Raw genomic sequence first — 13,826 nt, 5'->3', positions numbered from 1 at the left:
CATATGTAGAATAGTGCAGAATGCGCGATGTCGGAAGGGCGGGAATCAAAGAATTGCGACGGGCTTCTATTATCCAATTTTCTTCATCCGGAGAGGGGCGAAAAAAATTATCGAATGGTGAATCAGCAGAGGGAGGAAAAAAAAAAAAAAAAAAAAAAAAAATACATACATACATATACATACATACATATGTATATATAAACAAATGAAGAAACGAACGGGCTAACAGTTCAATGGAGGAATTTCCTAAATAGGGACAAGTAGGCATATGCCAGCACGGGACAGTTCAAAGGCATTCTCACCGAGCCGAGTCCTCTCCCGCAGAAAAAAAAAAAGAAAACAGAGCAAAACAGAATAAAATATAAAACATAGCAGAGCACCACCATCACGACTGCGCCTCCCCCGCTTATGTTGCAAAGCGTACCCGACCTACGGGGCGCAAATGTAGTGAGGTAATTAACCCGCACGAGGAGTATTCCCCCCCTTTTTTTCGACGTGAGGGACCCACCAAGAAAGATGGAAGCCAAATTGAAAAAGAAGAAATATCTGAACCACCTCCAGCACAACATCTGTAGGAACCACCGCCTATACCAACAGGATTTCTACGAGCAGTTCGATAAGTTCCTTTTCAATTATGGCGTGGTGTTATTGAACCCATATAGGAAAAATAATTTATTCTGTAACCAGCTCTCCTTCCTGAGCTACACGGTTCGCTTCTTCTGCTCTGAGGAGGGGGCAACAAAACGCAGTGCAGATGAGGAAGGGGATAGGCACAGCTCAGATGGAGGATCAACTAGTCGTGATGGAGACTTACTCAGTGATGATGGCGGCGCAGAAGATGTGGAGGATGAGCTCCACCGGATGGATATTGACGCAAAGAGGAAGGAAATATGGGATACCATAAAGAGCAAAGTAGAGGCAGAAGGGGAGGATGCAGCCAAGAGGAGGCAGGAGGCAGAGAAGAAGAGACTCAGGGAAAATCCCCTGTGCCCATATGAGGATCTGAATGAATACATAAACCTATTAATGGTAACAGACAAGGAAGAAATAAACTTCCCGGAGGAACTCTTTTTTCTGATTTCGCAGTTGCTAGTGAAGCACAAAAATAATCTGTACATCTCTGTTCTTTTAAGTATATTGAAAACGTTACGACAGATAAAGAGGAAAATAGATGTGTTGAGATACCTCCAGGTTCTGGTTTTTCTGTGTGATGTGAATTTGAGTAAGATAAGAATGTTTCTCTTTAAGAGCGTCGTCGACGCAATTGTGCAGGTTCACAGGGCGCCGAAAAGGGGATCAAAAGGTTTAAAGCATAGTTCCACAGAACCCGTAGGTGGTCCCAAAGTGGCAGATGAAATTCTGCTACTTCTTCACGAAGCGTTCGTGGAGAATAAACAGAGAAAGCGCATCCAGAAGAAGTACGCCTCCACAGGTAGTAACGACTCGAACAGAAGACACTACCTCAGTAACGTACCTATCACAGAGAGCCTGAACAATTTCGCCTGTAGTGTCCTAATCGAGTTAATAAAGAAAAAAATTTACGTTACAAAAAAAAATATTAACTTCTTATGCGAAGGCATATTCTACAAGAACGAAAAAATTGTAAAATGTGTTTCGTTCGCTTTGTTAGGCAAGTTGGATAACAGAGACTTTGTAATTCGAATGGCAAAGGAAAAAATGAACACGAACAACGAGATTGATAACCTAAAGAACATAAGTAATCAGACACATCAAAAGTTAAGTAAAGCAAAAATAAAGAAGCTTCATCAGAAGAAGGAAAAGATTCTAAGTAAACTGTATAAGAATAATCAGAGAGAATGCACTTCGTCGGATGAAGATATTGTGGAGAGGAACAAAGGAAAAGGAGGGGGTGAACATCTGTCTAATAGAGCCAACTACACTTTTATCGATTTATTGTTCGATCCACATTCCTTTGCCAACAATATCTTTAACTTAATATGCACCAAGTATCGAAACAGCCATGGGACCGTTAAGTTACTCCTCCTAAATATTCTGTGTAGATTACATCAACGCAATCAGATCGTTCAGGAAAATTTATTTCTCTATTATGAGAAGCTCTTGGAGAACTTGAAAAGCAAGACACTTTTACCTAAGTACCTTTCGACTTTTATCCAATGCATCCATGGAACTACCCCCTCGATGTACGTACAACGAATTGTACATGTATTAACGAAAAAGTTCTTGTTCGATAATATGTCTGCAGAATTTATATACCTCATCATTAATGCTATCGTCGAAATTCTTAGCAAGTGTCCTGATTGTCTAGACGAAGAGGTATTCGAAGCGATTATTGTTTTTAAGGATTACAAAAATAAAAATACTGCAACCCTCATCAGGAGATTTGTTAATCTGTGTAAGGAAATCAACCCCGAGTTGCTGAGTAGAAAATTCCTCGACAAGAAAACTGCTCTCCATATGCAGCGCCGCAAGATTCTTTCGTCCGCGTCAGGGGGGGTCGTTCCAGACACGAGCTCGATTCTCCAGTATTCATATCTGCTGCGCGCGGGGCGATCCGCAGAGGAGGGGGATGATGATGACGACGATGACGATGAAGAAAACGACAACGATGATGAGGAGGAGGATGACGATGGTAACGAGGACGACGAGGACGAAGGTGAAGTAGATAGTGGAGTGGACGAAGAAGAGGTTGAAAGCGATGTGCACGAAGTTGGAAGTGGAGAAGAAGTTGACGATGATAATAACGATGACGAAGACGAAGATGATGATGATCATGATGATGATGAGGATGACCACGTTATGGATGATGTTGTTGATGATGATCCAGATGACATGCCGAATGACCAACCGTCCCGTCCGCACGGTGGGCGCCAGGACAAGCAGACCAAGAAGGCCAGGCGCAGAGACGAAAAGGTAAAGAAGGAACAACGCATCCTCCAAAAGAACGAACAAATATTGAGCCAGAAAATTCTGACGGACCAAGATTTTCGAAAACTGAAAAGAATGAGGGATTACGTTGCCAACAACAAGAAGATCCTCATGTCGGATCTGCAAGACATTTGCAATGCGGAGTACAGCGAAGAACAATCAGATAGTAGCGGAGACGAGGGACAGGAAAAAATTATCACCCATGAAGATTTATTGATGAAAAAGAAAATAAAAAAACAGGAACTAATGAAAGTAAAAATAAAAAAGAAAAGCCAAAGTGATAACCGATTTAAGACCAACAAAGAGAAGGAAAAAAAAAAATCTGTTATGATGTTGGCACAGAAACTAAGGAGGAAGAAGAAGAACAATGCGGTTGTGCAGTACGGGAAAATTAAGAAGAAGCTGAAAGGAAAGTTAGCTGCGAGGGCTAAGAAAAGGGGAATCCTCCAGAAGCGTATTGCGAAAAAGTTGAGTAGGCGGCGCCGTTGAGGCGGGGGCAGATGTGCAAAATAACACTCCGCTATTATAAACTTATAACAGTCTATGCGATGTGTGTCATCCACCTATTCATGTTCTTCGCAATGAACAAACGGAAGTACCCCCTTTATCCCTTAGTGATAATTTTTTTTTTGTCAAATGTAAAAAAGACAAAATTTATTTTCTCATGGTAGCTCCTATAAATCCGCTGATTTGTTTTTTTTTCTCACCTTTCGTTAAATCCACATCTTTCATTTTTCCAAACCCATTGCTCCGAAAGTGAGGGGAGCGGGGTCTATAAAGGCGCCGCCAACAGGAAGGCACACACACAAAAAAAAAAAAGAACATAAAAAAATGTGAAACAAAAAAAAAAAAAAATGTTGAGTCATAATGAACGGGGGAAAAAGGTGATTTCCTCTGAAGATGAAGGACCATGTGAATACGTTCTCCGGAGAACCCTTCTCTAAGTGTGAGCCTCTTTTGCATCGCCTCTTTTTTTTTTTTTTTTTTTTTTTTTCAAAACGTTCTGAACAATTCTATAAAGGAGAAAAAGTAAAATTAAAAAAATTTTTGTTTTGTATGTACACGTGGGGGTTGTCTCTGCGGCAAAAAAAAAGGAAATAAAAAAGGAAATAAAAATGGAAATAAAAATGGAAATAAAAAAAGAAAAAAAAAAGACCAAGTGCCTGAGTAAAGGGGCACGAACTTTACGTGTGAAGCTGGAAAGAGGGGGGGGAGAGGGAAAACTGGGAAAATGGAATAAAAAGTGTGGGAGGCGTCACAGCCGTGTGACAGTAAGAAGGCGACTGGGCAGGTCCTCCTCCCCCATGATCAGGGTATCTATTTTATGTTGCACCTAAAGGGATTGCCATTGCACAACGCCCATATGCCCGAGTTATCCACGTCAGCCCTCGTCGGAGCAGTCCGAATAGGTTAGATTTCCCATTTTTAAATTTACATTAAAGAGGGACGAGTGAGTCTTCTTAAAGTTGTACTTGACATCCTTAAAATCTTTGAGAAGGAATTTCTTCTCGCTGTAATAGTTGGCTTCGATGATGTTGGCGCCAAACTTGCGACCACTGAGTTCCTTCCTCGCCTTCGTGGCTGCCTCGATGGTTTCGAAGTAAATGAAGGCACAACCGATGGAGGTGAGGTCGTAGTTGGGATGTGTGCGGTCCTCCTCTGGGGCTATATCATTTGGTGGAACTAATCCATCAGGTGGAACTAATCCATCAGGTGGAGCTAATCCATCAGGTGGAGCTAATCCATCAGGTGGAGTTACTACCTCTGGGGCGATACCATTCAGTGGTGATCCCTCCGGTGGTGGCCCCTCGGGAGGCTTCACCTGTAAGGGGGGTGACTCTCCTAAGGGTAGTTCCTGATGCCCTTGTGCACTGGGCTCGCACGTGGTTTCCTGCCTTAATAAGAAGTCGAAGGTTTCGCGCGAGAAAATTGGCAAGACGACCTCGATGACAGAACCAAACTTTTCACATTCGACCTTAATATCCTCGACGATATCTCGGTACTCAGTGGGGTCAGAGAGTTCATGGAAGGTCGCTATTTTACTAAGGACGACAGTTCTTGTTGGAATTTGTTGTGAAAGAATAGTATTTTCGGAAGACATGTATTTTCTCTTTATAAATTTATTAATAACTGAATCGTTCAAGATTTCATACTCATACTGTATTTTGTAACTTGTATTCTGGTTTAGAATCTTCTGCGCCTGTATGGCATTTTCTGGGGTAGTATACTCTACCAGTGCAATATACGTATCAGTAGAGTCGTCTCCTTCGAAGCATTCAAAAGTAGTAATTTCACCGAAGGCTTCTAATAATTCTTTTATTTTACTTTTTTCATTTTTTTTTGAAATGTTAGAAACGCAAAGTTTTTGTAGTTTTATCATGTTCATGGGTAGGTATGCATTTCTCATCTTCTCCTCATTTTGGAGGTAGATAGCGAAAGCTTGCAGCCCTATGATTCCCTGTGACAGATAACAAGTATCTATAGTCGGGATCGTAGGTGCTGGAATTAGACTGGTTAATTCTGCAGGAAATGTCTTAGGTCTACCGATCCGTAAGTTATTTCCATAAAAATTTATTCCATTTAACAACATACAGTTAGATGTATCCTGTAGGGTTCTAAACTCTACAAAGGCGTAGTGCGTATCTCCCCTGATGCATGCCTTAAGGCAGATCTCTTCACACTGATTCTGATTATGCTTTTCCTCTTCCTTCACCATTCCGTTTTTCATTTCGTTATCCTTTTCCTGCTCCTCTCCACTTTCCTTGTTGTAAAGTATCAGTAGACACTTGTTTAAAAATTTTACAATTTCCTGCACCTCGATATGCTGTGGAATATTGCCTACGTAAAGCTCCCTGGCTGTTTTCTCCGCAGTTGCGTCCAGGGACGGTAAAGCCAAGTCGTTTATTCCTAATGCACTTTTGCACAATTGCTGGAGGACGGGATTATCCAATTTTAGTTGTCCATTCAGAATCATGTTCAGCTGAGGTGTGTTCAATCCTAAGCCTGGTACACTACCAGTAAATCCTGTAGTGTTGCTTGCCAATGCCAGATCCTCCCCCAAGGCCTTGTTCTTCCCATCCTGAGGAATCAGACCATTAATGCCCAATTTAGACGAATCGGTAAGAAGCGCACCGCCGCTAATGGTGCTACTTAGCGTACTTAACAGATTGCTACTTGGCGTTGATGTCAGGCTGCTTATCACATTGTTGCTACTGCTCAACGTTTTAATTAGGTTGTCAATGTTACTAGAGTTGTAGTTTTGGCTAACTGCCAGATCGGTCTTAATTTGGCTAGAGCTTTTACCATCATTGCTGATTGCACAGTTATTACTAATATTGGGAATATCATATGTGGCTACATGGGGTATCACATGTTCGCCACCCTTAGCAGCTTCTACAGTTTTTACACGAGTGAGGAGGATACTGTTAGTGCCTTTTTCTTTTCCTTCCTCATTTTCCGACTCAGGTGGAGAATCAAATTTGTACGTTTTGTTGCGATCCCACTCGCGCTTTCGCCCTCTCGATGAGCTACCTCTACGCCTGGACCTGCTTCGCCTCCTCGATCGACTTCTTCTCTCCCGTTCATTACGACGACTCCGCCCTTCTCGCACTCTCATGTGCGCACTCCTGCTACGGTTTCTGTACCTCCTCCCACGGTGCACATCACTATCGGCGCTACTACCGCTCCCCTTACGGGCCCATCTTTTTCCCCTTCGCCTATCATCATTATCATCATTGTCGTCACTATCGTCGTCATCGCTCCCCACATGCCTCCTTCCAATTCGTCTTTCTCTATGTCTATCCCTATACCTCTCTTCGTGGTAGCTCCTCTCCGGACTCTCATACCTGTCGCGACCCCTCATCCTCATTTCCACATTCCTATGGGCCGGGCCTCTAATTCTTTGTTCACTACTTTTGGCGTTTCTTCTTGTTGGAGACATCTCTGAGCTTTCCTTCCTTCTTCGCACCCTCATGGGACTTCCTCCTCGGCTGCTACTGGAGCACCTCCTCTCTTCACTTTCTCCTGATTTGATCCTCCTTTTACGTTTCATCCTTCGTTCTCGGTTCACTCTGGAAGAGTGTCCACTGCCGCTTCTCCGCCTGGTACGCTTCCTCTTTCCACTATCATCACTTTCGTCGTCGACATCGTCATCATCATCATTATCATCATCATCGTTGTCGTTTTCTTCATCGCTTCTTTTGTGCACCATTATTCGGTTGCGTCTTTTCCTTTCACTATCAATGCTTTCTTCTTCTCTTCTTCTCCTACGACTCATCATGTCATATTTTTCCTTCTCCCCCATCGATCGCTTCTTCTCAAGTAGCCGCCTCCTCCTCCTGGCCCTTCCATCGTACGAGGAGCTCTCCTCCTCCCCGCTGTGACTTTCGCTCGGACTGCGATACTTCTTCTTGTCGGGCGCGCCCATTTTTCAGTTTCCGCCTGAGTCGGTGGTCACTTGCCTTTGCCGCTTCAACGATCACTTAGCTTCTTCGCTTCTCTTCTCTTCTCTTTTTTTTTTTTTTTTTTTTTTTTGGTACCCCCCCCCTTTCTCTTCCTCTTTATGACCATTCATTAATCGAGCAGAAAAGGTCAGCAAGCAGCGCAGGAAGGGAGGGACGACGTATCTACATGGACAAACGTATTCCCGTTACTCGTTTGAGTTATATGCCCACGTAAAGAGGCGTGAATCAGCGTGCCCCTTTTTTTTTTTTTTCCTTTTCCCCTCTTGATGACTGGTTCCGCGAAGACTTTGCAGAGCAATACCTTCTTTTCACGCTTTTGCGCTAAGTAAAAGAAACCCTCTATCGGTGGGTTCCTTCTACGCATAAAGCTACGGATGATGCAGTGATACGCGCGCACGTATGGTACTTTTTATGACCCTTACGTATACACGCATGTATGTTTTTTTTTTTTCTTTTTTTTTTTTTTTTTTTTTTTTCCAAGGCGAATGAATTGTGTCAACGAAGGAAAATTCCTCGCCCCATCTACATATACGCTGTACCCCCCGTAGAAAAAAATTTTTTATTTTCCCCGTAGCATTGGAGGAGGCTCCTTATCTCAGTGCCCTAATGAATTAGCACATTTCCTTCTTAGCCCGTTTTTTTCCTTTTTTCCTTTTTTTCTTTTTTTTTTTTTTTTTTTTTCTCGGTATAACCCCTCGCATAGGTTAACCTACACCCACGAAAATCATATTTTATAATCTCCAACGCGAAAGTGACTCCTTGCTCTAAGTCCCGGGAACGGGAGGGGGGTGATCCAAAGAAAGAGATACCTCTTCCGCATTCGACCATTATACACTTACATCGTTACTACGTTGCGTTGTATCACGTTTGGCTACACTACACTTGGTTTATCCTTTCCTACGTGTTTGTTCCCCTTCCCGAATTCATTCCAAACTGGAAAAGATGAAGTTCCCTATTCGTCCTTCTCCCACATACACGCATTAATTATAATAAGATTACTCTTCTATGTTTTTTTTTTTTTTTTCTTTTCTCATTAGAGAAGGTAGAACGGGGCTGCTACTTGTAGGGGGTGTTTATTCTCCCATTAACACACTTTTACATTTTCTTTCTTTTTTTTTATGACTTGTTCATATTTTTTTTTTTTTTTTTTTTTTTGCACATTGGCTAGTCGACATGGAAATTTCGTTCATTGGACAGAGTTAAATAACGGATAGTGAACTGGCCTGTTTGAACTGTCATATCCTTTCTCTTCTCTTACCAAAAGAAAAAAAAAAAAGAAGAACGTGAGGATGATGACAGCACCCTTGTTGGGGGAGCACATTGTGCCATCATCAGCTGAGGCAACTACCGCGATAGCAAGAGCCTTCTGCGCTTGTTTTTTTTCTTCGCACTATGGAGGTTATGCACCTTGGACAGGTTGCTACCCTCTTAAGGAAGTGTCTATGGCAAGAGTTGCGAACAGTGGAAAAAGAACACTTTAACTGTGCAATGAATATTGTTATTCCTTGCTTCTTTCCTCCCTGGCTTCTTTTATTCACTACACATAGGTAGGTGAGGTTCCTCCCACAGTGATGTGAAGGGAATTTGCCCGGTTCATTCTTCCCCCCCCTCGTCTCCACAAGGGACACACAAATGGAAGAACTCCTGGGTATGAACAAAAATGGCGGAGCAAACAAAAGTGTTTTGAACAAGGGGGACTTCGAAATTGTGTTCCTTTTGTTGGAAGTAGGCCCCCACTTCAGATGCTATGCCTCTACAATGTGTACCCTTCATCGGCCTGCGTTTTTTTTTTTTTTTTTTTTTTTTTTTTTTTTTTTTTTGTGTATGTGTGTATCGAAAGGAGACCCTAACTAAAAGGTAACGCAGATGAAGACAACCATGTGGGTATCATCCGGACCGTTGCGGTTAATTGATCCTCCATAACCCACTGCTACGCCTGAACCTACGGGTCTCTGATTGGAATGCCAAAGTACTTACAAAGGTAGGAACATATGGCATCTTCAATCCGTTCCGATTCATTCGAGGTAGTAAGTTTGAAGAAGTTGTCTTCTCCTGTGAAGATAAAAACAGAGTTATAACGCTGATCCAACAGGTTGGCAACTAATATATCCGCAAAACGAATTCTCTCGTTTGACTTGTTCACTAGTGCCTGCTCATCGTCTTCCAGTTTGAACATACAAAAGTTAAGTAAGGGGAAGTACTTCCTTGTAAGCTTGTAAAATTTGGGGGCTAGCTGCATTCGAAGGGAGGGAGCTGTATTCGCCTCACTGTTTATTTTGTTGTCACTTAACTCTGCAAAGGGTATGTAGAAATCGCTTACCGCTGCACATAAGATGATGAGATGTGGAGGGGGGGAAACTGCATTGATCTTCACATCCGTAGTGGTATGATCGATGTTCCTAGACCTCCAGTCCTCATTTAGCAAATTACAAATGGCCGTCAAGTAAAATCCATATTCAAAAATGGACTCAAATGAAATACAAAGAAGATTTTGCCTGAACTGTTCATACGATTTTGCATCATTTATCACAGCTTGTTTTTCCTGTTGTGATAAGTTTAGCGTGACAAGTCCATCCATAATACGAATATTGTCCATCCGAGTAGCACATTTTAAGTGACATTCGAATGGCATGAAGGTACCCTTTCGGTGTAGAAAAATTACTTTTCTGTTTTTCTTTAGAAAATATTCACACATATGTGCTCCTCTTTTTCCGGTGGAGAAGTTTTCTACGTGTCTGATGGACACTTTCTCCAATGGAACCTTCGTTCCCCCGGAGGTGATTAGAATGATCTGACTTGCTCCCTCTTGAAGGAGTTCATTTTGTATCTTCTTCAAAACATCGTTTAAATCCTTTGGCCTTAACTCGGCGACGAAGAATTCTGGGTGTTCCGCAAGGCACTCCATCTTCGCACTACTTCGGCGGCGCCTCGGATTACTCTTTCTGTTTTCTTCTTCAGTTCGCTTCTCCTCTCTGACCCTCCTCTTGGATAGGGTAACTGGTGCGCAGAAATCTGCCTATGTCTGTTTCTTCTTACACGGGCCACTATGTGGGATGTATGTGGAATGCGTGGGGGGGGCTTTCCCGCTTGGCTACCATTTGAAGTGGCGGCCTTTGGGCCAAGGGTTACTCTCCTGACGTAGCGGCGACTCAAGTGCATATTCTTATATATATTTGTCAGTGCGCACCGTGGCGACCATTATTTAAAAAAAAAAAAAAAAAAAAAAAAATTAAAAAATAAAATGAGGGAGCCCCCATTCCCTTTTTAGCTTTTTCCCAAATCGATTCAACCCGTGGAGAGTGATCTCCCGACAAAGCGAATCACATTTCATCGGTTGGTGTGCGCGTAGTGAGGAAACAACGGCGACTCCACCAGAGAGATTAATGCGAATGAGCGGGCCATACTCCGCTAGCTTCCAACCAAGAACTACACGTGTACAAATGCATATATAAGAATTATAATATAGTAAGAATTTTTTTTTTTTTTTTTTATTTTGCCGTATTCCTCCCCGCTGAAACAGCCAACAATAATAGCTCAACTGTTAATTGCCTCACTGTCAGGGACTTCCTCCCCTCCCCCAAAATGGGCAACCGAATTGACAACCGGAACTTCGATTATGTGTTGCCCGTCCACGTTGACGTGGACCAAATAAGTGAAGTAAACAAAACGTGCATTTACATTAGTGGCAATGTGAACCCATACGTGTATAGCAAAAACACCAGTGGAAAATTAACCAAGGTGTTAGGAGGGCCCTACAATTACCAATCGCTAGCATCGGCTGAGGAGGAACCTGAGCTAGCTACAGTTAAAGAGGAGAGGCGACCATGTAGCACGCCTAAAGGTGGAGTGACCACCTCGGAACAAATTATAGCAGATAGAACTCTCCTGGGTAATGGAGCAAACAGTGTGGTAACCACTACACTCATCGGCCCAACACCAAATGTACAAATGTTTAGTAAGGGAATTGAATCACCTCAGTTAAACATACGCATAAAAAACATACAAGGATTTCGTGATGATCGAGAAAAAACTCTAGAGGAAATAGTTGTAAAAAACTTAGAACAAATAATCGACCAAGGTATGTATAAATTTCAGCAGTTCCATATCCGAATACAAATTATACGTGAGTCATCCTACGTTTTGTCTAGCATAATAAATTCTATCATCCTTAATTTTATATACAACAACATAAGCTTGAACTTTGTGGTGAATTCTATAAACGTCGGGATTGTTGATAGAAGCAAGTATGGGGCCTATGTGGCGGAACAGGATCGTGTAAAAGTTGGGATGGTATCGGAGGGCCCGGGAAATGTCAACAACCCCAGGGTATTTAGCAATGACGAGGTGACTACCCCTCCGTACGCAGACAAACTCTTCTACGCAGACCAACAGACTTACATCCCCAAAATTATTCTGGATCCCCTCGATGAGGAAGTGGACTTGTACTGCAGTAGCGCCTTCTGCTTCATCGTCGCACCGGAATTTCAAAAGGTTATCTCAAACATCGTAATAAAGAATTCTGTCGGAATGTCGTCTGAATTGTTTACTCTCTCCAAATGGTATGCTTGTGAGGTTTCTCGACATTTGCACAGCGGCATCAGGCGCAGTTACGCTTCGCACTTGAAACGCCTGGAAACCTGCCTTGAGAGCAACTACCTCTAGGGAAGGTATGCGACACAGTCGAACGGAATATACATGAAGTATGCCACCCCGTCATCTTTGCATCGTTCCGGGTTTATCCCCCACCTTATATTTTTTTTTTTTTTTTTTTTTTTGTTTCACTCGGCGCCCTTTAGCGGTAGCGCCTCTTGCACAGTGGAGTTTTCACGTATGCAGCCCTCCGTGTGTAAACTTCCCGAAAGTGCTTTTTTTTTTTTTTTTTTTTTTCTCTTCGCCCCCGTTCAACAACTTTGAAACGCTCATACATTTGTCAGTTAATTTTCCCTCTCCCTTTTTTTTTTTGGCGTACTCACCTTGCTACGTAGCTACGTTGCTACGTTGTTGCATTGTTGCGTTGCTTGAATAGCACGTAATAAGGTGCTACCTTGCCCTTCCCTCCTCGCATGGGTGATGCAAAACCTAATGTGCCACGTGGAGAATCCCCCTTGTGGGGCGAACGGATAAGAAGAGGAGTTCGACTCGCGGGAAGGCAAAAATGACGGCGAGTCCACCTCATGTAGGAAACTTCCTTCACTCGCATTCATGCCGGGAAAGCTTACCCATACAAACTACACTCTAACCGATTGCGAAACACACGATGCGAGTTCCCGGAGTAAACGTTCCCTCGGCTGTGAGGCTCATCTCAGGCTTGAAGACCTGGGTAAATAGCCTCTCCACCATTTCGAGGTCTCCCTCCTTAATTACCACTCCCTTTGGATTAGCACCCCGCGCCACGTACTCACCAATTGGGTTTGGTCCCCGCGGGGAAAGCAGAACCGATGTGGAGAAACTCCGTGCAGGGATATCCCACCACAGCTGCGCCTCCACAAGAACAAATGTTAATGTGATGGAAGGAACTGAAATTACCAAGGCTCACACGAAGAAGGCTTCACTCTTTTACCCGCATGGAATTGTCCGTATGAACTTCCCCATGGGTTCCAAAAAATTTAGCACAAAAAATATTAGGGGCAGGTTATTTTACAAAAGGAGGCCTAAGCAAATACCAAAGTTGAAAAAAAAAAATTGGAGATCCAAGTGGTTAGAAGGAGCTCCACAAAAAAGAGGTATCTGTTTGAAGGTTCGAGTTCAGACTCCTAAAAAGCCAAATTCAGGATTGAAAAAAATAGCTAGAGTGAGATTATCCACCGGAAGAATTGTCTCTGTGTACATTCCAGGAATAGGCCATAATTTAAATACACACAATATTATTCTTGTACGAGGTGGTAGATGCAAGGACATCCCTGGATGCAATTACAAAGCTATCAGAGGGGTGTACGATTTACTTCCCGTTAAAAATAGATTCAGGGGAAGGAGTAAGTATGGTGTAAAACTTTCGGAAGAGAAAAAAAAGCACCTACTTGAAAGGTACAACTTTAAGCACATATACATTAAGAAGGATGTGGACGAATTTAACAAGTATAAATGGTTCAATTACGTCGATGGACAGAAGAATCTCAGGCAGAAGCCTCTAGAGGATGAAGAACCCGTCCCAATTAACATCTTCCATTTTAACACGTACTATCGGAACCGCAAGTTTAAGCAGTCCCAGGAGCAGTGATCCGAGTGTCCATAGCGGTAGCGGAAAAGGGGTAGTGGCTACAAAGGGTGGACTCCTCGCTTGATCAACCTTTCTCCAATTCCTTCTTCCTTGGTTTAATTCTCACCGTATTTTTTACCCCCTTTTTTTTCCCGCCCACACTGTGACACGATGTCCATTACGCTTTGCTTACCTATCCAACTAATCAACCCTTTCCTCACCTATCCAACTAATCAACCCTTTCCTCACTTTGCTGTGTT

General features: G+C 42.8%; 5 protein-coding genes across 5 annotated transcripts; 3 read left to right on the top strand and 2 right to left on the bottom strand.

Annotated features, from left to right (window-relative positions):
• Positions 1–516: 516 nt before the first annotated feature.
• On the top strand, positions 517–3,396 carry PKNH_0310700 (protein SDA1, putative; the record flags this gene model as incomplete). The annotated part of the gene is made up of 1 exon (XM_002261046.1): positions 517–3,396. The coding sequence occupies one exon, from the start codon at positions 517–519 to the stop codon at positions 3,394–3,396; it is 2,880 nt and encodes a 959-aa protein (XP_002261082.1).
• Positions 3,397–4,288: 892 nt separating this feature from the next.
• PKNH_0310600 (RNA-binding protein, putative) lies at positions 4,289–7,333 on the bottom strand (the record flags this gene model as incomplete). The annotated part of the gene is made up of 1 exon (XM_002261045.1): positions 4,289–7,333. The coding sequence occupies one exon, from the start codon at positions 7,331–7,333 to the stop codon at positions 4,289–4,291; it is 3,045 nt and encodes a 1,014-aa protein (XP_002261081.1).
• A 1,979-nt stretch (positions 7,334–9,312) lies between these two features.
• On the bottom strand, positions 9,313–10,275 carry PKNH_0310500 (phosphopantothenate--cysteine ligase, putative; the record flags this gene model as incomplete). The annotated part of the gene is made up of 1 exon (XM_002261044.1): positions 9,313–10,275. The coding sequence occupies one exon, from the start codon at positions 10,273–10,275 to the stop codon at positions 9,313–9,315; it is 963 nt and encodes a 320-aa protein (XP_002261080.1).
• A 677-nt stretch (positions 10,276–10,952) lies between these two features.
• PKNH_0310400 (conserved Plasmodium protein, unknown function) lies at positions 10,953–12,032 on the top strand (the record flags this gene model as incomplete). The annotated part of the gene is made up of 1 exon (XM_002261043.1): positions 10,953–12,032. The coding sequence occupies one exon, from the start codon at positions 10,953–10,955 to the stop codon at positions 12,030–12,032; it is 1,080 nt and encodes a 359-aa protein (XP_002261079.1).
• Positions 12,033–12,627: 595 nt separating this feature from the next.
• Positions 12,628–13,587, top strand: PKNH_0310300 (30S ribosomal protein S12, mitochondrial, putative; the record flags this gene model as incomplete). The annotated part of the gene is made up of 1 exon (XM_002261042.1): positions 12,628–13,587. The coding sequence occupies one exon, from the start codon at positions 12,628–12,630 to the stop codon at positions 13,585–13,587; it is 960 nt and encodes a 319-aa protein (XP_002261078.1).
• Between the last annotated feature and the right edge of the window lie 239 nt (positions 13,588–13,826).

The sequence above is a fragment of the Plasmodium knowlesi genome, assembly GCF_000006355.2.
Source record: "Plasmodium knowlesi strain H genome assembly, chromosome: 3".
In the NCBI taxonomy this organism is placed as follows: Eukaryota; Apicomplexa; class Aconoidasida; order Haemosporida; family Plasmodiidae; genus Plasmodium; species Plasmodium knowlesi.
The sequence above is the reverse complement of the archived record's forward strand: the minus strand, read 5'-3'. Positions and strand labels throughout refer to the sequence as shown.